This window comes from Protopterus annectens, chromosome 6.part0 (genome assembly GCF_019279795.1).
Source record: "Protopterus annectens isolate FY-2018-M chromosome 6.part0, PAN1.0, whole genome shotgun sequence".
In the NCBI taxonomy this organism is placed as follows: Eukaryota; Metazoa; Chordata; order Ceratodontiformes; family Protopteridae; genus Protopterus; species Protopterus annectens.
In genome coordinates this window covers 504,348,704-504,374,627 of record NC_056737.1, presented here as the reverse complement: position 1 = coordinate 504,374,627, position 25,924 = coordinate 504,348,704, and the positions used below count along the sequence as shown (strand labels likewise).

Below are 25,924 nucleotides of genomic sequence, written 5' to 3'. Positions count from 1 at the left end.
AACATACCTATACTTCACAATTGACTGTTTCAACATTCATAGTTACTTACTTACTTTTAGTATAATTTCCAGAATTAATGTCTGAAAACCTGTAATTTGACAAAAAATACACAATATATACACATCACATTCTACAAATACGGTTAATTATTACCTAATTTACTTAATTCCGCTGCAGAAGTTCAGAAGTTAAAAAGTAAGGCTAAAATAGTAGATTTGGTTCACTTCAAAGTTAAAGCAGTAAATGCAATTAAGTTGAATTAAGTAACAGGCCTAATAATATCTTTCCAAATGTACATGCAATGTTTTGAAATGTAAATTACTATACAATCAGCTTTTTCTACAAGAAAGTGGTATCTAAATTTCAAACTAACAATGTTTGCAAGTTGTGAATCAACAAACTGAATAAAAGCTAACAAAATCTTAACACGTAATTTCTTCAATAGTTAATGCAAAACCTGAATGTCAAATTATAAGACTAATTAAAAGTGCAGTCTACAAATCTAAATCACTTTACAATTAATTAGCAAGAAAGAAAGAACCCAAAATATGAACTTCAGATCAACAGTTCTAAGCCGCTACAATATCAAAACAATAAATCTAAACTGCAGAGCAATTCTTAACAAGTAATTATTTCTAAATTCAACACATCAAGCTTACTAACAAGCAAACTAATCTTGGCTGAAGACAAACCAGAGGGCACCCAACAGATTATCCACTTAAATTTTTCTTTATATACATAAGACAGGTAAGCCACACATAAACACTAAAGGTATGAAAATCAGAAGGTGTATTTTACAGTTAACCTCCTGGAAAAATCAATAAGTTGAGTATAGTGGCTAAATTCACAGTAAAAAATACTGTGCCCCCCCCCCCCCTTGGGATAATGCCATTTGGGCATAAGAATGAATGAATTTGTTGCATCACAGCTCAAAATAATTCTAGCAGTACTATCAGAGGAGGAAAACAACTTCATACAAAGCACAGAGGAATGGCTGGTTAATCAGACATAGCATGCATGTGCTGCAGTGACAGTACTACTGTGCACCACATGTTAAGATAAACAGAACAGGATATAACCACGGTATGAAAAACTTAAGAAAGCATTACACATAAATAGAAATGTACTCAGACCTCTTACCAAGCAGCACTGTTTCATTCTATGTCACATTTGAAGTGTGGTGTTATTACAGCCTATAAATAAATCTAACCTCGTAATGTAGCCAACTGGCCATGTTCATTCTGTCAGTTTCAGCCCCCACACACACACACCAAAAAGTAGCACAGCCTAGCTGGCATGCAATACTCATCAAGCACATTGAAGACTTTAGGGAGTTAACACTCACTTCAACCAAGCACAAGAATCTGTTAAATACAAAAACCACAAGAATGAAAAGGTCTGAAGGAATGAACATCTGTCTCACAAAATACATACATACTGGTCTATTTGTTTTCTGATGTATGTAGAAAATACCATGATTTATCACACAAAGTTAAAATATTATTTATAAAATTACTTTCAGAAAAAATATGTTATGCATAAAGTACAGTGTATCTTACATTCTTAACTTCAGATTTGTCTTTAGAAGAATTCATACAGTGTTTAGAAGTCAAAAACATAGTATACAGAAAATAGAATAATTGTTCTGGTTTCCAGCACATCACATGGACCAACCACACCAGTGAACTGTAAACAGACAAATTCTAATACTGCTTTTTGGTTTTATGCAAGTACCGAACTGTGTTTCAACCGAAATACAAAAATTGCTTATTCTATTTTTATTCCATAGGTCTTTCATTTACAGGGGAGATCATAATGCTGCAAAAACACACATTACAACATTTTTCACACATCTGTACTGGGCTGTTACAGCAATTGTTTGCATACTCTCTTGTGTAATAAAATAATTACTTAGATAGGCAATGCAAACTGCACATAAAAGAGTCATGGTGAATACATTAGCAAATTGCCTTGGCAATATTGTTATGCAGTGTGTAAACATTCTCAGCATGGGAAACAGAGTCCATAGTAAACACACTGAACTTTACTGTTCTGTCAACACTGTGCAAGATCTTCCACACAGATTATCAGCAATTCTTGTAATTCCAAGCACAGTCAGTCCATCAGTGGGAGTCATGATCAGGTTAGATAAAAAGTCTTTTAAATGTTTATTTGAAAAATGTGCTTCTTTGTGCATCAGTAAAACATATATTTCAATTCAGAGTAAATAAGCGGGAACAAAACAGAACAAGCTCTGTACAATATAAATCCACTCCTGAAGATGGCACGTGGTTTGGTATACCAGGACTCTGACTTGAAACTGAAGTAGACAGCATAAAGTGCAACAGCAAAGAAGTGTCCAATGAGAGTCATTGGCTTGGGTGATAACCTAGCAGGAAAAAAATAAAAAAATAGTTTTTGTAAAAGCAAAGTAAAATACAAACAAAAAAAAAAGCAAAATACATGGCATACTGTACAAAATTATACCCTTGATACATTTTTTTACACGTGGTTTTGATTGTTGCCATATCAACACTGTTGCAGCAGACCTAACTTATGCTGTGCAGAAAATGGTGGCTACAAGTCTGACTGGCCTATAAAAAGAGTGCTACATAAAGGATGCGAAGGCCTGGTATTTCCAGAAATCATGCATAATGTAAGACAACTAATGAACCATTCACTTTAATGTTGAGTTCATTCCTAGAGAACAAGGAACATTAATGAACAAGATGCTTAAAGAAAGAAATGGGCAGCTTTTCTTTATATCAAGAGCCAGACAAGAGACCCATAAAGTGAAACCAGAAAGAGAAGGAACATAACGGATACAGTCTTCTGCTAAGCGCAGTGACCACAACTACACAAAGTAAGTCAGCTACAAAGAAATCACTACCTCCAGCAATCAATACACAAAGAAGGCACAACCTCCAGCAATGAATAAACAAAGAAGGCACTACCCCACTAATCATACACATCAAAATATGTATCATTCAGTACAGCTGTAAACAACAGTACACATATACCTTTAAGCACTTCTATATATCAGCTTTTCTTTATAGGGCAAAGTTAGGTGTTAGCAGAACTATGTTTAAGCAGTCAAGAAAGCTCTTAAGTTGTTAACTAAGGATTGACTCTAAAGCTTCAGCAACTTATAGTAATATGATATTTATTTCATATGTTATTATACTTCAGTGTAAGTTTAAATTTTGCCATTTTCACAAGTCTGACATTCCAACAGAGAGAAGAACATACACATGTATACTGCAGACCACGCAGACTCATGACATTTCCATAAACGGTAATTTCACAAGTCTGATATTTCAGCAGGGTAGAACATTCACGTGTATACCACAGACCACGCAGACTCATGACATTTCCATAAATGGTAATTCTTTTAAATTAAATACCCTAATTTGTAGTGTTGATATGCATATGTGATTGGTACTCTAACATAGCTGTACTTAGTCTGCTTTAGTATGGCTTTTACTTCGCACTGTGTCTGTAAATGGACCTATTGTTTCTGCACAGTTATCATACAATATTACTAAGCGAATACGTTATGCATGTGCTCTTCCCACCCATTGTTTTTCCATAGAGCTATGATACTGAGTGCCCACCCAGCAAACCAGTACTGCTCTTGAATAAACCCTCCTGCTCATTTTCCTGGAGCTCAGGAAAGCTTGTACTCCTAGCCTGCATTCCAGAAGTACTTTACTTGTATACAGTGCTATGCAGGGAAAACTAAGTACCTTTGATTGCTAAACAGCAATTAAGTTATTTTCAGTAATTTCTTATGTTTCCTAATTTTGTGTGTATTTCAATGAATTTTTTTGTAATAAAATAAAAAAAAAAAAGATCTTCCTCTCACTGTTATTGTCTTGAAATTGCCTTCAGCAAAGGATTTCCAAATAATGGTTTAAGTGGTTTGTGTTAGCATTGCACTTATGGGTCTCTTTTACTGCTTTTTTACATCAAGAGGATTTGGTGGTTTAGTCATCTTGTGGCAGGAGGTGTTTGCCTAGTCTAGCTGAGTTGGGAAATACACAACAGGACTCAGTGCAGTCATTTTATTGGCCAGAGAGCTCACTATTTAGTTTTCTGTTTTTTCTGTGCTGATAGCAGTGCCCTGTATAGTACAAAACACATAGGTGAGCAAATTCTCTTTGTAGAACGATCCATAAAAGTGTAACCTGTAAAGCAGCAATATAAATATAGTATAAATACCTTGTGCGTCAACAAGCTTACAGCAGCTAGTTGGGTCTTGAGTAGCAATACCTACAGATTTAATAGAATTTAGTATTGTGAAAACATTAAATTTGTAGAATTTAGTACTGTTTAGCTTAATCTGCCCCAATAAAGCACCCTTAGTAGTGTGAACAAAGAGAGCACCCTTAATATTAATATCCAATACACTCCCCTTGTAACTCACAAATCAAAGGACTGGACATTGTGGATATTCAATTTTCTAATTTCTCTGTAGCCAGCTTGATTGATATGGGCATCCTCAGACAATGTAACTGTGATGAAAGGAGGTACTGCCAGCACAGCTAGTTGGAATTTTGTAAATAATTATTTGTCATTTGTGAATATCAAACTGATTTATACAAGATGCTGGTGGTACAAATGTATTAGAACTATATGTCATGTGTACATCAAACTGATTTGTACAGACATTTGTGTTGAAAAGGTATCAGTAAAGTGCTTGGGTTTGAAATGCATCGATGATGTGCCTTCCTGGAGAGAACAGAAATGTACATGTACTATTGTAACTGTTTAAATGTATATGATTTAATAGAGGAAACTGGAGGATTAACCTCAGTCCAGCAAACTTTAGAACAACATCTGCAATTAAATCACTTTATAGGCTAGGCCATAAAGATGCAATCTCATAGGTTTCAAGGAGGCAAGAGCCACAAAGTATGTACTAGGAAGCTTTCTGTATTGTCTTTGGGGTGAACTAATTACTAGACTTGAAGTGTGAAGGAATACAATTGTTTTATGAATTCCAGTACCTCCCAACGATCTGAGCAAAAGCCCTTGTGTTTGTATTTTTACAGGTAGGTGCTAAGTCCTGCCAGCTTCCAGCACTGAGGGTTTTGCATGGGAACTATAAGTCAGATGACCAGAAATTATGTCATTCTACAAGCTATCTCAGAAGTAATATTTTAGATATTATTTTGAGAAGTCTCTCAGTGAGATAGAGCACTCTGTATTCTGTCTTGGACCTGACAACAAGAACCATTCACCACATCATCTGCTTTGCTCTAGTTAACTAAATTATTATGGAATAGCAACTCTCTTAGATACAGTCAAGAATATAGTGAAGCTCAGTTTAAATATTGTTTTTATTTGTTTAAAACTCTCCATCAATGCTGTTTTACATATCTCCTGTGATTTTGAACTCTGATGTCACTGTGAATATATACTTAGTATTTCTTGTTCTTTTATTACTTATTATTAAATATATTTAAACATTTCATTGTGGCTGATCTTTGTATAGATATGTAAGTTTTAAGAGTACCTGAATATTTATTTGGTGACACTGTGTGGGCCACTCTTATTCCCTTGCTCTTGGTTAAACTACGATTTGTATTATTATTAATATTACACCATAAAATTGAACACTCTTTGTTAAGGGCCTTAAAGTAGCTGGCAAGGGGTTCTGGTGGCAATGGTAACTACATTATACTCTGGGCAGAAGAGGAGCATAGCTAGTAAACCTATGCCAGGCTTTCCCAGGAGAGTGTTTGTGTGTGTGTGTGTGTGTGTGTGTGTGTGTGTGTGTGTGTGTGTGTGTCTGAGTCAAACAAATCTTAAAGAGTGTGTGTCAGCTACTTGCGCAGGGACACAAAGCACTGGTTGGACAGGGAGAGTGTTGGAGGACTTGGCTTGGAACCCTAGCTGAGGACTCAACTCTATAGCTGTACCAATGGGGAGTCTTATTGGAGATCTGGAGAAAGAGAGGGGAACCAGCCCCGGACTGACGGTAGTCTCTGTGTAGTCTTAAGGGGAAATTGCACTTGATGCAGAGAGCTGCATCTGGAAATAGTGTGTGTGTCCCTGTTATCCTTCCAGTGAACGTCCCCCACAGGCACGAGTGGTGAGGATTGAGGCTCCCTGATTACTGGTCCAGTGGTGGGTCATCACAGTAACAATTCTCATATTTACCGATAACCATTTAATCCTTAAAGAATCAGACACAGTATGCAGGAAGTGCAATTATGCAATGACACTGGAGGATAAACTCTTGCATACAAGACCACATCAGGTTGTTGAAATCATACACACAACATCCACCTCACATAGCACACAAAACACACACAGAGTAGTGTATGCTGAGCACTAAAAAGCAATCTTAATAAACAACAAAGATCACCTAGACCACCTGCTGTCAAAGCTATGCCTCAGCAAGCCCAAACACCTCACATACTGTCACTCTCAGGGAAGCCCCAAACACTAAGACTCTAAGGCAAACACACACACTTTCCAGGACTCCCATCATAGAGGACTTCATATAGTTTATATTTAATAACTGCTTAATACAACTAGTTGTTTTTGCTATGGTGTAATTCAATAATGATCTCCTTTAACTGACATTTCAGGACTCTCTATACATGTCACAAAAGCAGGCAAGAGTCTGGTCCTGAAAAAAATCCTTTCTTCTCCAAGAATTATGCCTGACTACAAAGAAAAGATAAAAAGAAATTATGTTCTTACCATAACGTTCCATGTGAGTTACTTATCTCGCCTTTATTCTTACAAGTGGGTTCGGAGCCGAGCCTTCGGCTCCAAGTCGGCCGCTTTAGTAGCTAAAAATCTCAGAATAGCTCAAGGCCAGGACCCTATCCCATGATGCTCTCCGTCCTACCCCAGATCTAGTTTGCTGAACTCAGCAGCAAGAAAAAGGTAACTCAGAAGTACTCCAGCAGTAGTAAGAACCCTAGAAAAGACTACCAGACCCCAAGTCTACCCATTCTTCGAGACCCTGGAGGGGGATGGTGGGAGGGAATGTAAGACTGAAGGCGAGAACTCGCATGGAACGTTATGGTAAGAACATAACTTCTTTATGTGAAATCATTAAATCTTGCCATTTATTCCTACAAGTGGGTAGCGTCCCAAGCACCCTAATCCTGGGTGGCTCACGGGAGTATATTCCTGAGGACAGTGGAACCAAAGGAAGCCCTGTCCCTGGAGGCCTTGTCTACTTTGTAATGAGTGATAAAGGTATGAGGCTTAGACCAAGTGGCAGCTGCACATATAGTATCCAAAGGTAAACGAGCCGTATAAGCCAAAGATGTGGAGACAGCTCTAGCTGAATGGGCCTTCACACCATATTCTAATGTTTGATTGGCAGAAGAGTAGATAAATTTAATGCAGTCAGTTAACCATTTGGAAAGGGTAACTTTAGAAACTGAGAATCCTTTCTTGGCATCTGCATAAGATGCAAAGAGCTGGTCAGATCTTCGAAATTCATTTGTCCTGTCCAAATAGAATCTCAATTGTCTGCGGACATCAAGTTTATGCAACATGTACTCCAACTGACTAGAATGATTACGGAAATAGGTTGGAAGTTCAATAGTTAGGTTCAGATTGGTCTCAGAGCACACTTTTGGCAGGAATGAAGGGTTAGTCTTCAGTGAAACCCTGTCCGGATGAAACACCAAATACGGTGGTTTGACAGAAAGGGCTTGAAGCTCAGATACCCTGTGTGCTGAAGTAATGGCCAGCAAGAAATTAGTCTTCCAGGATAGGAACTTCAACAGACAAGATGATGCAGGCTCAAAAGGAGGAAGAATAATGCGGGACAGAACAAAATTTAGATTCCAGGGAGTAAAGGGCTGTCTAACAGGAGGCCTGAGATGAATGGTGCCCTTGAGGAAGGCCCGACACAATTTGTGCGAAATTAAGTTAGAACCTTCAGTTCCAAGATGAAAATTTGAGATGGCAGCCAATTGTACTCTAATTGTGGCAGCCGCAGCACCTTCTTAAATCTGTTTAGAGAGAAATTCCAGAATACTAGCAATAGAGGCCACATAGGGATCAATGTTGTTACGAGAAGCCCACATGGCAAAACGCTTGCATTTACTAGCATATAACATTCTGGTAGAAGCTTTATGAGAAGATACAAGAATGTGTTGTACATCCAAAGAAAAGTCATGTGACCTGGCTAGGAAGGGAATTGGAGCAGCCAAGCTGTCAATCTGAGGGAACGAAGAGAGAGGTGGAGGGTCCCTGATGAATGTGTCAGAAGATTTGGAACTGGGTCCAGAATCCAAGGTTCCTCCAGTTGGTAGAGTCAAAGAAAGGGGAACCAAATCTGATGAGGCCAAAGCGGAGCTATTAAGATTACCATCCTGCCAAGGGCTTTGACTTTCTGCAAGAACTTGGGAATCAGGGGAATAGGAGGGAAGGCATACAGGAGTCCCGGGGGCCAATCGTGTATGAGCAAGTCCCTTGGGCTGTCCCCCGGTGGGGGATTTAGGGAAAAGTAGCAATAGCAAACAGGTTGCAGCAAGGCTGGCCCCACCTATGGAAAATCTTCTCTGCAACTTTGTTCTTGAGGGACTACTCGTGAGATAACAGAATGGCTCTGCTCAATTTGTCCGCTATTACGTTGGATTTCCCCAGGATATGCATTGCAATCAGAAAGTGCCCGGTGGACACAGCCTACTGCCAAATTCTCAAGGCCTCTCGACACTGGGGGTAAAACCTGGTTCCTCCTTGTTTGCTGATGTACCAGACAACCGACATGTTGTCCGTCTGTATGGCAATCGTCCCTAGAGGCAGAGAGTCGTGAAAGTGCTGCAATGCCAAAAGCAACACTCTCAGCTCCAGAATATTGATGTGCAACTGCAACTCTGTCTCCGACCAGGTGCTTTGGGCAGTACTTCCTGAAATAGCCCCCCCACCCTATCAGGGAAGCATCCGTGGTCACTGTGGCCAACGGCGGGGGGGAGAACAAATGGACGACCCATTGTAAGCTGTTGGCTGGTCAACCACCAGCGAAGATCCTTCTTGCAAGAGTCCGTAATCATGACTAAGGACGACATGGGAAGTTGCTGGTATGACCACTGGGTGAACAGTAACCATTGGACATTCCTCATGTGCATTTGTCCCAGAGGAACTGCTATGACAGTAGCTGCCATGGTACTTAGGAGTTTTAGAACCTGATGTGCTGGTACTTTTTTCCTCTGCAGAATGCCTGAGACCTGAGTCCGTAAAGAGGTTATTCTGTCCAAGGGTAATCTTATTGTGGTGGTGGTAGTGTCTAGTTCTGCTCCGATAAAGGATATATGCTGTGATGGCGACAATGCAGATTTTTCGAAACTGATAGTGATGCCTAGCTGAGAGCAGAGATTGAGAGTGTGATCCCTGGACAGAATTAGTTGATGCCTGGAAGTGGCGGTAAGGAGCCAGTCATCCAGATGTGGTAACACTCGAAATCCTACATGTCTCAAGTGAGCCGTAACTACTGCCATACATTTGGTAAACACTCTAGGGGCTATTGTGAGTCCAAAGGGCAGTGCTCGGAATTGGTAGTGACTGGCTCCCAGCCAGAAACGCAGATGATCTCTGGATTGCCTGGCCATTTTGATGTGGTAATACGCATCCTTGAGATCTATGGAGCACATCCAATCGCCCACTCCGAGGAATAGAAGGATAGACTGAAGCGTGACCATCCAGAACTTCTCCTTTACAAATGTGTTGAGTCTGCTGAGATCCAAGATGGGTCACCAGTCCCCTGTCTTCTTTGGAACTAAAAAGAATCTGGAATAGGTTCCAGATCCTATCTAGTCTGCTGGGACTGGCTGGATGACTCTCTTTTCCTGCAGCCTCTGGATTTCTATGGCTACTTGATCCCTGAGACTGAGTGGAACATCTGTGATTTATGTGCCGACAGGCGGGCTTCGTAGAAATGGAATGAAGTATCCTCTGGTAACTTATGCTTTGTACCCAAGAATCTGTTGTAATTCCTTGCCAGGCATCCGGATACAAAGCCAAGCGACCCCCGACTGCCTCCAGAGCAGGACAGTCGGGCCTCCTCTCAGGAACGCTGGTAGGGCTTGCCAAGGAGCTGCTCCCTGTCACCCTGGTTCTGCGAACCCCCTCTGCTGCCAGGGTGGCGTCTTCCATTATTGCCCCCTCCTCTGCCCCATGGAGGGGGGTTCACTATGTGTGTTCTGGAAAGCTCCTTGGGACTTATGGAACTACATTTTCCCACCTTTCTGCCCTTTGGGGTATGGTCTAGTAGGGGTGGAAAAACGGACTCCTATGGCAGATAGAGTTTTTCCCTCCTGCTCACACCTAGTGACAATCTCCTTGACTTTGGGCCCAAACAAGGAAGAGCCTTGGGTGTTGACAAAGGAATACTTGAAGGCTTCCACAAAGGAGCATAAGCGCATCCAGGATTGTCTCTGCAGAGCTATCGGTGAACCTGCTGCTTGGCTCGATCCATCGGCTGCATAAGAAATGAGCCGCATGGATGAGTTCACAATAGAATTAAGGGTGTTAAGCTGTGCCGTCACCTTCTCAGAGACAGCATCATCTGTGTTTCCCTGTAGGGTATCTCCAAGCTCTTTGAGGAGATCTCATTGAAGACGGGTGAAATGGGTTAAACAGTTAAGCGATCTCATGGCAAATGTCGCAGAACTAAAGATGTGTTTCCCGTATCTGTCATTCATCCTAGAGTCTCTATTAGGAGGATGGCCAGAGGAAGAGGTTTCTGACATCTCTTTCTTGGTGGCCGTCACCACCATCATGGCATCAACGGGAACTCTCTTAGTGAGAAACGTCTTGTCTTGGGGGAGGTGATAAATTTATTAGGCCTCCGAGGGACCAGTTCCATGGAATCAGGAGACTCCTACGCCCTGCGAGTGACCAAATCCATTAGTTCGTCAAAGGGTGGAGTCACCCAGGAGATGGAGGGTTGAGACCCAAAGGCCTTCAGGAGCACCGACTTATCCTCAGTAGGGCTAACGGACTGCCAGTCACCCCTATATTTTAGGACTTCCAGGATATCCGCAAAAGAGATATCCTTCGAGGAGGACCGTGGCGACCCTTCTGATTCCTCTGTTGGTGTCTGATGTCAAATCTCATTCTGGGAACTTCATCAGTGGGGGGTTCTGGTGAAGTCTCAGTACAGTAGGGGTCACCCAATGGGGATACCTGAGGCTCTGGGTCTCGATGCTTGACAGGAATGTGAGATGTAGAGACAGAACTCGGCACTTTAGCGGAGGAAGAGGAGGGACCTGACGATGTGTGTGTCTTAGATGACATAACCCTCTTCATGACATTGAAGGCACCGCTGCTTCGACCCAAGGAAGTTGGCGGTTCCGAGGAAAACGGCAGCCTCCCCGGCGCCGAGACAGTGGGCTCCGAACCAGAGGACAGAGCCGAGCTCATATGCGCCAAACCCCGAGAGGAAGGGTCGGAACCGATGCATGGGTTTGACTCTCCCCCCGGAGCCAATGCGAGAGTGTTGGCTCCGAGACTCTTCCAACGGAACTGAAGAAGTCAGGGTTGAAGGAGCCAAAGGCACTGGGACAGGCCTCGGCTCCGAAGGCTCCACAATCATCAGATCCTCCTCCTCGGCTCCGAAGGCCCTGCTCGGCTTGGAGGAAGAGTAGTCACAGCCAGTGGGACAGTCCCAGGCATCGAACCCAATTGGGACGAAGCCGATAGCAATTTAGCCAATGCCGAGTTCTCTAAAAGTCTCTGCACCACCCGGTCCACATCGACATCAGAAAGGGTGCTCGACGAATGGATCGAAGGAACCGAAGACGCCACCGATCGAATGGCTGGAGACTTCAGAGTCTCAGAGACCAGCACCAAGACCAGGGACTGGCTCCGCGGTATCTGTTTGGTGCACAGCTCCGAAGACTGTGGAGCCGGTGACCCCGCCCTCACAGAAGGACTAGGAGCCGATGACTTGGGCTCCGAGGACTTCGACCCCTTCGAGGACTTGGAGTGGAGGTCTGGTCAGCCTTATCCAGTGAATCTTGAAAATCAGGCTTCAACAAGCCTCTATCTACCAACTTCCTTCGCCATTCTAATAAGACCCTACTGCTGAAGGAGTGGCAGATAGAGCAGTCTTCTTGGAGGTGTACAGGCCCCAAACAATACACACAATTAATGTGCAGACCTCCCAACCGTACCGAATAACTCGGATTTTACCGAGTTTTGGGTCCAAATACTGGGGTGCCACGATTCCCGAGTGGCACCCCTTCATTTCCGACTTTTCCCAGCTTTAGTTCTTGTTTTATTTTTAAATTTTCCTCCGTTTTTTATTTTACGCTGACGTCATCACGTGCGTGATGACGTCAGCACAGTCAGGGTTATCAGCCTGTCGGAATTGAGCTTAAGTGCTCCAAGGACACACTTCCGATTTTCCCCGTGATCTGCGAGTGTGAGCAGTTAGCGGGTTTTTCAAACGAGCACTTTAGCGCTTCAGAAATAAGTTTCATTAAGCTGCTCCATCTGCCAGTTGAACAGTTCGTTATTTGGAAGGGATCAATAATATGTTGCAAATGCAATAGAAAGACTGACTTACGTGAGGTAAGCTGGAGTTCTAAAAACTCACCGTGGGATTATCTGGGTTACAGTCTATAAGGGATAAGGTCAGTTCGTTATTCTTCAGAAACGGCTTCTCGGCTCTATGGATTCTGGGCAGCATTCAGGCATTCTTTCTGGAACAAGTCAGGTAGGAAACCACCCACCCCTTAAAAAAGCCGAGAAAAGCATTTTGTGTTTAAATTATTACACTAAGTTCTCGGGTCGAGTTAAAAATATGTGCTTTAGCTGTGCATTGTGGAGAAAGGATTTTGACGGCATCAGAGTTAGAGGAGGTACGCTGTCGAGGCTGAAGAAGGTGGCGTGTGTTAAACTGTGCTGACAATGTTTGCAGCGTGGCGTGGGACTTCTGGCATCGGCTGTCTTGCCGAGTGGCACTTGGGCCAGCCTAGTGAATGTACATATGTGTGTACAGTGTAAGAAGACTGTCTGTCTTAGCAGGGATTGATTACTGTTCTTTCAAAGGAGATGAGGCAGAAGGTAGAGTAGGCTTGGTGCTGATTTGGGCTTTATTTGTATACCTGTCACCGTGTCTTGAATAACTTGCTGATTTGGGCTTTATTTGTATACCTGTCACCGTGTCTTGAATAACTTTTCACTGCAAAAACAATTTCCTTTCAGAATGATGTCGCAGATGTCGGCCAGTCATTTGAGTTTCTTTAAATCAGTCGGAACGTGTTTTGTGTAGTACCTATTTGAGGTTGCTGGTCTAATTTTCTAAATACTGTACATAGAGTCCTGGGTTCAAAGCTTTCCAGTAAAATGCATGGTGATAAGTAATGCAACATTTTATTCTAGCAACTTTACAAAATTATACACGCAATCAAATGTTTTAAATGTGTCCCTGGTAAGTCCCTAGCCGCCACCACTTATGAGCTGTGTCAAGGTTTCTTGTGTTAAGAGTTGAGAGCTATGGTGAGACGTGAGAACTGAATTTGTATTCCCTAATTATTGGCTTTGTTTGTCCAGGGTTTTTGTGCTAAAAGGTTGAGAGCTATGGTGAGAAGTGAGAACTGCATCTGTATTCCACCATTATTGGCTTTGTCAAGGTTTTTTTGTGCTAAGAGGTTGAGAGCTATGGTGATGAGAGGTGAGAAATGAATTCACTAAATGATAGCCATTAAGTTTCAGTTTTCCTGTGTTTCAGGAAGCTGCTGATTTGGCATAGTGGTATGTTCTGACTGTAGTGCATAGGGTCCTGGATTCAAAACTTGCCAGTGAAATGCATGTTGGTAACGTAACATTTTATTCTAGCAATTTTTCAAAATTATACAAGCCATGTTTAAAATGTGTCCTTGGTTTTTTGACCTTTTGTCCCCACCCCCCCAAAAATAAAATTGAAAATAAGTACAATACACTGTGCAAGACTTAGATGCCTATGGCGTACACTACTGTCATTCTATTTATAGTGTGGGTGTGGAAGTAGACTTTTATGATGGAAATGTTCTGAATTGGGCAGTTTTGTCATTATTGGTTAATGTGTCTTGTTTCATTGCCTACAGTACAGCCTACTGGAAAAAAGTTCTGACAATAAATTTAAAATGTGCTCTCGCATGTGTGTTGTATTATACAAGGAATATAATTTAATAAAGTCAGGAAGGTTTATCAAAGAAAAGAACACATGTATGTTTCTTGTTTTGTGTGCAAGGGGCAGAAGATTTGAAAACGGCCCAAAGGTAATCTTTATCCACCACTGACCAGATGCATTTTCTTTGAATGTGGTGTGGGTTTCAATGCTGTTTCAATGAATATAAGTTTCAAGGACAGAGAAGTTTTAATGCTAAGCCTATTTTCATTGAGACAGTATTGCTTTGTTTACCAGATGTTAGTGCGCCTGCATTGCTGTACAGTAAAATGTAAAAATAAAATCCAAATAATCATTGCAGAAGCAAAGCAGATTGCACACATTAGTGTCTATGGCAAATGGGGCGAAATAGCCAGGTAATGGGACATTGGTATGGCTGCAGGGGGACTCTGGTGCCATGTTTTGGTTGTCTGTTCTTCAGTTTGTGTTTAAAAGTTGGTATCCCATGATTCCATTTGTGTGGGCGGGGTTACATAATTATGTATGCAAATTGTATGTTAATCAGCGCACAGATTTGTACCTATTTTTCATGGGCCTTGTCCAGATTTTTGATGTTCTCAGGTTGAGAGGTATGTTAATGTGTCCATCTGTAATGGACATCTTCTGCCCACAATTACACTTCTTGAAGCCAGACCTCTGTTTTTCCTTCTGATCCGCCATATTAGAAACAATAGAAGTTGTCAGAGCCCTGATCAACTTCGATCACACAAATGCACAAAAAAAACAACAGCAATCTGCACAAACCGATCACAGATATAAAGTCCCTGCACAACCAAGGATAAGAAAAGGTTCAGTACTTCACACTATCTATACATAAATATATGTAATAAAGATAGCAGCACACAATAGCACGCACACACACTAACTACTAGTTAAATTTCAAGGGATAGGCTAGTAAGAACAAGTAAATAACAGTAAATTTTGAATGCAAACTTCAAATTGTATTGATAAAGCAAAACGGCCAAAGGCCTAGAGCAAACCGCTCCGTAAATAACGTGGAGTAATACACCAAAGAAAATAGAGGCTAACTCCCTAAAAACCTTATAAGAATGTACACTAAGCTAAATATCAACTTTTTAGAAAAAAACACTTTCAAAAACTAGGTCAAAGATAAAGAATTAAATTCTACTGGCCCGAGCTCCCCATAGACCTTGCGATCAGTTGCAGCGGCAAACTAGATCTGGGGTAGGGTGGGGAGCATCATGGGATAGGGGCCTGGCCTCGAGTTATTCTGAGATCTTTAGCTAGTAAAGCGGCTGACTCGGAGCCGAAGGCTCGGCTTTGAACCCACGTGTAAGAATACATGGCAAGATTTAACAACTTCACATCTGACTTTATCAAATGGATAAATATTTGGTGTCATTCTAAGGGGATCAGGTATATATCAGCATGGGATTAGATGCTCCTTAGTCCTACTTGGTTTATGAAGGATGGCCTGCACCTCTCATGCCATAGCTTCCGCATATTGGCTAAAGTCTTTATTGTCCCCATAGTGCCTTTTCAGGCAGAGTCCAGCTGATGGACTTCACAACATAAATAGCATACCAAATATAAAACAAGATCACATTAAGGTTGTGCTACTCACTGCCTCAACAACAAAATGCCCAGCAATGAGGCTCTCCTGCATTTGGAGCATGTACTTGTCTGTATAATAACCAAAACTTGGTTTAAATGTTCAGAAAGCACTCCCGCCATACCTTGGTTTTGTGACTAACATGCCTTTACATCTAATAGCCACTGTGGTGACATTTTCATATTTGTTAGGGAACACATCACCTCTGGACAGATTCCCAAAGACCAACAAATTGCACCCATTAAGCTCCAAATCACACTAAACAGGACCATCAGTTTATAGCCTGTTACTAGACATCCTTTATGTCCTCCTGAAAATAATGTGAAGTTCCTATAAATAACAACTGCATTACTTTATGAGCTCTACCCAGCAAATAAACTGGAGCACATGTGCCTACTCCCAAAGGTTATTAGATTTTATAAACAAAGACCCTTGGGAAAAGACTGTTAATGAGCCCACTAGAGGACATAATATTCTTGACCTGGTCCTTATGAATATAGCTTCTACATGCACTGGTCCCTTAGTATCTCCTTCCCTGATTAAACTGGATCATAAACCAATGACCTTTTTTTTAATCCATAAACCCGTAAATAACAGTACCTTAGAATTCAGAAATTTCAAATATACATAACTTGTCAAATTCTAAGACAAAGTTTCAAAATTCACTTATGGCAGCATAACCCCAACCCTCACTGCCACAGCAGGTAGCTTCACAAAGCCCACTTAAATAAATGTATAAAACAGGCAGCCCCAACCAGATTTAAATATACTGGGAAATGTACAAAGAATGCACCCTGGTGGTCCACCAACATAAATAAATTATACAGTAACAGAAAAACACTCTAAGAGTATACAGCAGATCAAAAAGACCCTCAGATCAAGGATAACATCAGAAAAATTACTAAACATTTGGAAAACAAATACTATTAGAGCTACTAAGACAACCCATGAACTCATGTTAGAATATGAAGCTGAGGACAGTAGTCACCCAACATTGCTCGTAACTTATTCTTAATGGAATCACCTACACTGACCCAGTAGACATTGCCACCATACCAGCAAAAATTTGGTGCAAACATCACCCCAGAGAAGACCTAGCAAAGCTGACTTATCCCTGAAGCTCTCCAACCCTCCATCATCCCTAAAGAACATGCACTACAGGTGTTCTCCAGTACCTGATAATATACTTGGCTGTTTAATAAGAAGTACTAATCAGGCTCTGGAAGAGCTGTTCCTTAAACTATTTAACCTTAGTTTAGCCACTGACTTTGTTATAACTGACCTGATAAACTATGACATTAAAAATCTGATCAGACTAAATCCACAGCAGTTTCGATTTGTCAAGGTAGATCTTAACACAAGCTGCTGACCAAGGTCATACTATCCATATGACAAACTGGGAGCCATTGTCAAGTTACCACCTTACACCTAAGTCTTGTTTCAAAAACTTGCATATGTAAATATCTGGGGTACTAAAAATTGTTTAATTCAAATACTAAATACTGCACACAGCACAGGTAATACCCACTCCAAAATGAAAATGTTAGAGACCTTGTAATGTGGGTTGATAATTCCATCACCTTTGACCATCATGTAACAACAGTACTCATAAAATCCTTGTGTATGGCTTGACTGACAAGGGAATATCATTCAGATTTAAAGAGATCACTGTTTTCTTATATTAAGAATTGATTAGGCCAATTACTGAATATAATACCCCCTTGGAGATATGCCTTTTAAGACACATCAAACAATTATAAATACCACAGAAGTTCCTAACTAAAAACCCTAGATTAAAAACCCTAAAATATCAGAAAATGCTGTCAGTATTGTCCTAATTTTTAGTTTCTTACAGAGCCCAGTGGGGAGCTCCATGCTTTTTTTTACAAGACACTAAGGACCCAGTGGTCTTGGATCTTTTGCATCTCCACAAATACCAGAACCAGGGATCTGAATCTTCACTAGCAAATACATAGGACACAGTGGAGTGACACACACTGTCTTCCTAGCCTCTGTAATGGACTTCCACTGCAATGTAAGCAGTATGATACATTGCTTTCCTTCAACCAGGAACTAGATGTTTGGATCTGTAGTCACAAATTCAGCTCAACTTGACAGTCCTGGCTCTCTTGGAGAGAGAAGGCTCGGTCTGAGGGTGGAAACTGACAGGAAGTAAAAGGATGCAAGATTCAAATGCCTTGTATGTCATATGATCTTATGATCCTATGAATCCAAGTGCTAGAACCATCAGCTTTTTGATATTGCGGGTATCAAAATCAAGTGTGGTACTTGTTAAACTGTTTTATAGCATTAAATATGGGAAAGGCAGGTGAGTGTTGTTGCGGTATTTCTCTGCGACTTTGGATCACTACTGCAACTAACATATTTTTTTAACTTTAATCTCATGTATTTATCAACAATGGATGGATTAACAAAGTAAACCCACTAGAGACAAATGTCCCTTTTCAAGGTCAACACCGAAGCAAAGTCTGATTAAGTGACTTGCAAGACGTCATGTAGTAGGCAAATGGAAACTGAGGGAACCAAATCCTGGGAGCACACCCCCACACCCTGCTACCAACTGCTCCTCTCTCACCTGCGTTCAGCTTATGGTTCTCCCACCCTCGACTCCCTCTCTATCCACATTACTTTTTTCTGGGGGCTGGTAATCTCCCAGTAGCCAAAGGATACTAGATGTTCTGAAGTGCATGTTAGAGTATGTTTATAACCTTTTAATCCAATGATGGCCTGAGCAAAATCACGACTAAAGAAATTAATTCTGTCCTACTCTCCAAATTTTGTTTTCCTGCGTATGTTGACAAACCATACACTGGCAAAAATATACTGTAATAATTGTGGAGGAAATAGGATTAGGCAGAGAGTTTGGCAGTTGCTAGGCCTTCATCAGCCATTTAGTTCTCAATGTTGATGTTCTGAGGTGTATATTAGAGCTTTTCTCCAACCTTTTGATTCAATGAAAGAAATTAATTTGTACTCTTTAACTTTGCTTTTCCTGCATCCTTTCAGTTCAGCCTAAATGGGCAAGACTGCACTGTAATAACTGTGAATAAAGTAATATAATTCTGTAAAACCATGAGTACGGAAAGAAATTCAGTGTTTTTTTTTAACTTCAAGGGGGAAGTAAGTTATGTTTGACTATATAGTCTTTCATAATAAACTGACATTACAAATGATTGTGGGGATACAGAAATCATACATAAGGAATATGGCCTGCCCCCCCCCCCACAAAAAAAAATAACCCACCTTCTCTGCATGTCTCTGGTATTAGATTGGGATGAAAGCAAACATGGCCACAGTTCTATATTTCAAGTGGCTGTGTGCCATTTCAATCATGTCCGTAAAAGGCAGTTACATTATGTGTACTACTATGATGTCAGACTGCAGTGAAACTGTAAGAACAAATAGAACATGGTAACATTTTAATCTTTTGCTCTCAGATGTATACAAACAGCATGCCTCGTTATACTTATCTTCAAAAGATAGCAAAATGCCCACGTTTGATGTTTGATTGTGAAGAAAGTGAAGCAAATACCAATATAGTAATGTATTCCAGCTTTTTGCTCCTAAACAGTACACTGCCCCTAGACAAACTATAACAGCCTTTTGTGCAACTCCATAACACATAGCCCTCCATAACACACACCAGCACTTCCTTCACATAAAAACACAAACCACACACCCACCTTCGTGGAGGCTCTCAATAAAAATCTACCCAAACAGCAGAGACCTCCAAGGCAGAAATACACTTGACCACCACAACATAACACTAATCACGAGACACATAACTCTCCAAAACAATGTGCCACTCAACCAAAGCCCCATCATGAGACACATAACTCTCCTAAACAATGTGCCACTCAACCAAAGCCCCTAAGGCAAAACAGCATGCCCAATAAACTAGTCATAGGTGACTCAATAGTGAGGCACACTGATGTCCCACTCACTGGGGTAAATAAGGAGAAAGTAACAGTCAGCTGCCTGTCAGGTGCCAGGATCCGCCACATAACGCACGCACTCAGGTTCTGCAATAACAGGTACAGATATGACTCTGTCATTGTACATGTAGGTGTGAACGACCTGAGACTTACCTCCCTGGACTACATGAAAAGAGACATGGAGGAGCTATCGGTTTATGTAGCCCAGGTGGGTATGACCCTAGCCCTGAGCAGTATCCTACCATCACCCAGAATAATACCACAGTACAAGCAGAAAATGATTGATTTCAACAATTGGCTAAGTTTCTGGTGTCATTCTAAGGGGATCCAATATCTGTCTGCCTGGGATGACATGATTGACAGACCTCGATGCTTTGCCAGAGATGGCCTGAATCTGTCACTCCTGGGCTTCCGGATACTGGCCAAGGCTTTTGCCACCCCTATAGTGCCTTTTTAGGCGGTATTCAAAAGACCAAACTACCATTGTAACAGCTACAAACAAATGCAATCTGAGGGTCATGCTGCGCAAAGCTAGAAGTCTAAATCTCAAAATGCACTTGCTCGAAGCACTCCTTAAAATGGAGAGCATGAACATTTGTGCTGTAACAGAAACCTGGTTCAAAACAGCAGAAAGCACCCCTGCACTACCAGGCTAGAACTCATTCCACATCTTTCAACCCCAGAACTTGGACCAAAGCTGTAAAGGCGGTGGTGTTTCCATATTCATAAAGGATGCGCACAACTTCAGACTGGTAGTCCAACATAAGACATCAGAGATACTTCAGGTGCAGCTAACATTGGGTAAGACAGCGATTCAGGCTGGAGACTGCTATAGGTCCCCAACCATGTCCCAAGACTCACAGTCCACATTCCTAAACACCCTGGAGAATATTAGGGTTCAACCTAACACTCACATACTGCGCGACTTCAACTACTCCACCATTAACTGGGAAAACTACTCTTGTACCAATACACTTGCCCAACATTTCCTGGAGTTCATTAATTCCAAACCCTGGACCAGCTCGTTCTTACCCCCACTAGAGGTAGCAACATCCTTGACCTGGTCATTACTAACATGGGCGACCATTGCTCTACACCAATAGTCAGCTCTTCCCCGGTTAGATCCAACCACAAACTAATCACCTTGGAAAATGCACCCCCCCCCCCCCCCGCAAAGGTAACCACCATGAAAAACTTCTCCAAAGCTAACTCTGTGCTCCTAAAAACAGAGGTGGCTAACTTCATGGCACCCATGCAAATGGAGAACAGTTGCATGACCGCCGAATCATACACCAATGCACTGTATGAACACATACACAAATGCATGGATCTCACCATACCAAACAGAACCAAGACACTCTCCTCCAAAAAAAGGAAGCCAATCTGGTGGTCCCCTGCAATAAACAAACTCTACAACAGAAGGAGGAAACTGATGAGGAGTAAGGTAAAGTCCCAAGACTGGAAAAACTCCCTTATCAACCTCAACAAAAAAGATGAGATCCCTCATCAAATCCTCTAAAGCTATTTATGAAAACAGAATTGCAGCAGATAGTAAAGACAACCACAAGGGCTTCTACAGTTATACAAAGAATCTCCACGGCAATACCCAGATTTGCTCTGAGCTACTGCACAATGGTACCTCTTATACCAAGCCAACAGATATTGCCAATATACTGGCTGACAGATTCAGTGCCAACTTTACCCCCCCCCCCAAAGGACCAATCACAATACCAGTAGATTGCCAGGCACCCAGTATTACTGCAGGTTAAAACAGCACTGTCCAAGGCCAAGAATACAGCTTCTATGGGACCTGACAATATCCTTGGCTGTGTTCTACATGCACTACAGAGTGAACTGGCACCTCACCTGTGTGCCCTGTTCAATCACAGCCTCATCTCAGGCTTTGTCCCTACCGAATGGTGCACTGCTACAGTCATCCCTCTCCACAAAGGAGGAGTGACTATAGACCCTGGGAACTATCGCCCCATTAGCCTGACAAGTCTGATATGCAAAGCTATGGAACGCATCATCATGGACCTAATAAACAAGGTTATAGGGAATCTCCAAACTCTGGATCCCACACAGTTTGGCTTTGTGAAGGGTAGATCTTGCCTGCTCAACCTGGTTGACTTCTTTGAGTCAGTCACCACAGCTGTGGATGAAGGCAAGGTGGTTCATACAGCCTACTCTGATCTGGCCATGGCCTTTGACACAATCTGCCACTCAGGAATCACAGAAAAACTCACTAAGCTAGGCATCAACCCCTATATCACTAGGTGGGTTGCATAGTGGCTCACAGATAGAACCCGCAGTGTGAAAGTAGCTGATTCCAAGTCAGACTGCCGATCAGTCACGAGTGGAGTCCCACAGGGTTCGGTCCTGGGTCCTCTCCTGTTTAGTACCTACTTCTATGAAGTCCAGGCCAACATGAAAGGACTCTGGCTGACAAACTGAGACTCTGGCTGACAAAGTTTGCAGACGATTGCAAGTTGGGAGCTATTATTAACTCCCCATGTGATGCTGACATCCTACAGAAAGGTCTCACTGAGACTAACGATTGGTGTCAGAACCATGGCCTTAAGCTCAATGTCAAAACATGCACTGTCATCCCCTTTGGGAAAAACCTGGTTCCCATGACTTACCACATCAATGGTAGTCCACTGAACACAGAAGGCATTATAAGAGATCTGGGAACACAGGTTGACAGCAACCTCTCTTTTGACCACGACATTGCCACCGTGGTCAGAAAGTCCTTCTATGTGGCACATCTCATTACTAAGGGCTTTGCATCCAGGAAGAAAGAGGTTATTGTCTCCCTCTACTTTTCCCTCATTAGGCCAGTCATCGAGTACAGTGCCCCATTTGGCATGTACCTCACTAGACACCTGTAACAACTGGAGAGGCTACAAAAGTACCTCACAGAGAGGATCCTATGCCTTAATCACTTGTCCTATATGGGCAGACTCAAAAACTCCAACTATTCTCTGTCTCATATCACTTACTTAGAGGCGATCTCTGCTTGACTTACAAATCCATGTCTGACCCAGCTCTGTTAGGAAAGCTACATCTAAAGAAATCTCAATCCCTCCGCACCAACCGCTCCAGAGACCTCAACCTCATTACCACAATCAACAGAACATAGTGGAGGGACAGGTTCATAACCCAGAGACTGCCCATGCTATGGAATAGACTTCCCATACATGTCAAACAGAGCACCTCATTTGCCCTCTTTAAGAGAAATCTTGATGAGTGGACGGGAAATAGAAAATTTACCCCGGGGATCACTCCAGTGGCTCTACTCGACAGAGGCACTAGGAACTAAGGTTGGGTGGCACGATGCCAGGGTAATCCTATGGGCTAGGCTTGTAAAGGCTCCAGGACCATTAGCCTAGTACACACCTATGAACCTATAAATTGTAGCATAGCAGCTGGGTACTACCAATGGACTCCACTAATCAAGGCCATGGCACTCCCTGCTTCACAGGCTCCATACATAAGCAAAGTGTGCACATCTGTCCATAGCCCCGGTATGAGTCAGGGTAGGACCACTTAGTGTAGACAGCTCATTGTGTCAGGGCAGGGGTGAAGAGGCAGACAGCAATGCTAAATTCCCTCATAAACATAAATGTTATGGTAAAAGGCCCTTGTTAATGTGCTATAAAAATAGTATGCTATATTGTGCAAAACTGCAATTAAGGCAAGGGTGAAGAGGCAGACAGCAATGCTAAATTCCCTCATAAACATAAATGTTATGGTAAAAGGCCCTTGTTAATGTGCTATAAAAATAGTATGCTATATTGTGCAAAACTGCATTAAGGCAAGCAAATATGGAATCAGACCAATCATTTTTGACTCTGACATATGCATACAGAAGGAAAACAAAACATCTGTTTCTCTTGAATTTATTTAGCACCCATAGTGAATGGAAGTGACAGAGACATAAAGTGATTGATGTATGTGGACGTGGGAACACGGCACAATGGTATGACAGCAACACTATCATGTTCAACTATGGGAGGAACACACACTGTGGGCTGCACACACTTACAGCAGGACATGCCAGAAACAAAACAATGGCTCCATATATTGGATGAGGCATGGCAATGTATATCTGGAAAAGCATGGCATGCAGATCAATACAGTGATTCAATACACTGATGGAGGAAGATGTGTTGTGATAACACCCCCTTTGATGCAATTTGTAAAGGAAAGTGGGGACTGTCACAGCACAGCAATGGTCAGCTAAGTGGCCACAAAATAGGGGAATGGGCAGAATACATACATTAAAAGGCATTCACTACACACACACACACACACACACACACACACACACACACACACACACACACACACACACATTGACCAACATCTGTTACCACAGGTGTAAATGTTTTGCCATGAATCCACAAGACAAACAATGGCTGGAAATGTTCATCACCCAAGGGGACCAAGGTTTACTGCCTGCCCTCATATATATGGCATTCCCACTCCAGGCAGTGGTAACACAAACAATGTGGCAGAGAGTAGTGTAAAACCTATGAACATATGAATGACTGCAGGTCTGCCCCTGACCTGACTGCAACATCTGACATTAAACAGCAGGTGTAAGTCAATGAATAAAGCACAGACAGCTGGTATCCACAACACTGCGTAGATGGTGACTGTGCTGCATGGCCTGCATGATCATTACCCATATGAAATGTCGAGACCTGCTACAGTGAGTCTCAAAACAGTGAGACTGAATGACCAAAAAATGGGCTTACATATACTACGTCCTTGATGGCCATTTCCCAGAATATTCTATTTTCTTTGAGGTATGCCGATTTCGGATTTGGTATATATAAGTATGGGAGGATCACTCTCAACATCAGGGCTTGTCCCTCTGTAAAAAAAGAAGTCTAAAAGACAAGAACAGTCTTCAAGTTTCACTCTTTTCATGGATTTTTTTTTGCTTGTTTTCAGCTTGTTGGCACTCGGCATTTTGACTGTCGACATTTCAACAGGGAGCCACAAGATCAACTGTAACATCTATATCACCAGGGAAACCCTATACAGCACCTGCACTGTGATACAGAGGACAAGGACAGGGAGCAGACAGTGCTGCTTGGGTCACTGGTGGCTAATACTGCATCCATTGGTGCATCCCTGAGGCACATGTATGTCTTTCAGTCTGCATACCCAAATGGCACAGACTCTTCCTGAGAGTTCATCAATGCTGCCCTTGGCCACAGAGGCAACCAACCTTGGGAGTGGCCAATCTCACATCTATGGTCACTGATGTCTGTTACACCCCACCTTTGGGACTCCTCATCAGCCTTATTTTCTTTCTCCTGTATTTCTCCACCATCAATATTTCCTTCGGGTGGACGCAGCCACTGAGCCTACTTGTGCCCATCATCTGGGTTGTGGATGCCATAATCTGTTGGCTCTAAACATGAGACACCTGTCAGGATGCACAAACATGCTCCTGTACTACTATGCCATCCCTACCATGGACTATATCAAGCCCCAAAACCATAGGCTACCACAGTACACATTGCCAACATTTGCAACATGGCAGTCACATCCTTCCACTGATCCATGACTACCCACAACTTGTTACCAGACCGGGTGACTACCACATCTAGTTCACATGACTCTTGCCAATATGATAGAACTCTATGGTAGGAAGTACATTTGCCATAACTCCAGCATGAGTAGAAAACTGAAGGAAGAATAGTGAAACATGTTAGGGCAATAATCTTAAAAGGTGGAAATTGACAGTTGGGAAATATATAAAGGGAGTTTTAGACTGATATAAACTGATTTGGCAGATTAAATTAAATATTTAGGTCACCAGGGTAAATGTCAACATCAATTTAGCTTGTTTTTTAAAACTGAAATCTTTATTGTACTAAGAGTTTGACTGTCAAGTATATATCATGTGACCAGTGTTAATATTACTTATGTGTACTAATTACATTGTGTATCAGTATCTGATGAAGTCTGTATAATTATTTGCAAAGAATGAAAGTGCTTACACTTTTGTTATTTTTATTAAACTAGTAGCTTGGAAAACCAGCACTGAGTGTGTTTTGGACTAAATCATTGGAACTGTCTGGGAGTTGCACAGGAACATTACATATGATACCCTGGGCACTATACATCATCTGGCAGTTGAGGAGGTGGAATTCCTTCCTGTGGATGTGTCTAACATCCACTGTGGCAGGTGTGGTCTTGATGCCAATGTATATGCAGTCAGT

At 41.9% G+C, this 25,924-nt stretch overlaps 1 protein-coding gene across 1 annotated transcript in view; it reads right to left on the bottom strand.

Moving 5' to 3' along the window:
• Positions 1 to 1,764: 1,764 nt before the first annotated feature.
• Positions 1,765 to 25,924, bottom strand: part of SQLE (squalene epoxidase) — a 408,293-nt gene continuing 384,133 nt past the window's right edge. The window contains exon 12 of the mRNA XM_044074219.1: positions 1,765 to 2,390. Coding sequence (XP_043930154.1) covers positions 2,198 to 2,390 — 193 coding nt within the window. The 3' untranslated portion in view covers positions 1,765 to 2,197. The remainder of the gene's footprint in view (positions 2,391 to 25,924) is intronic.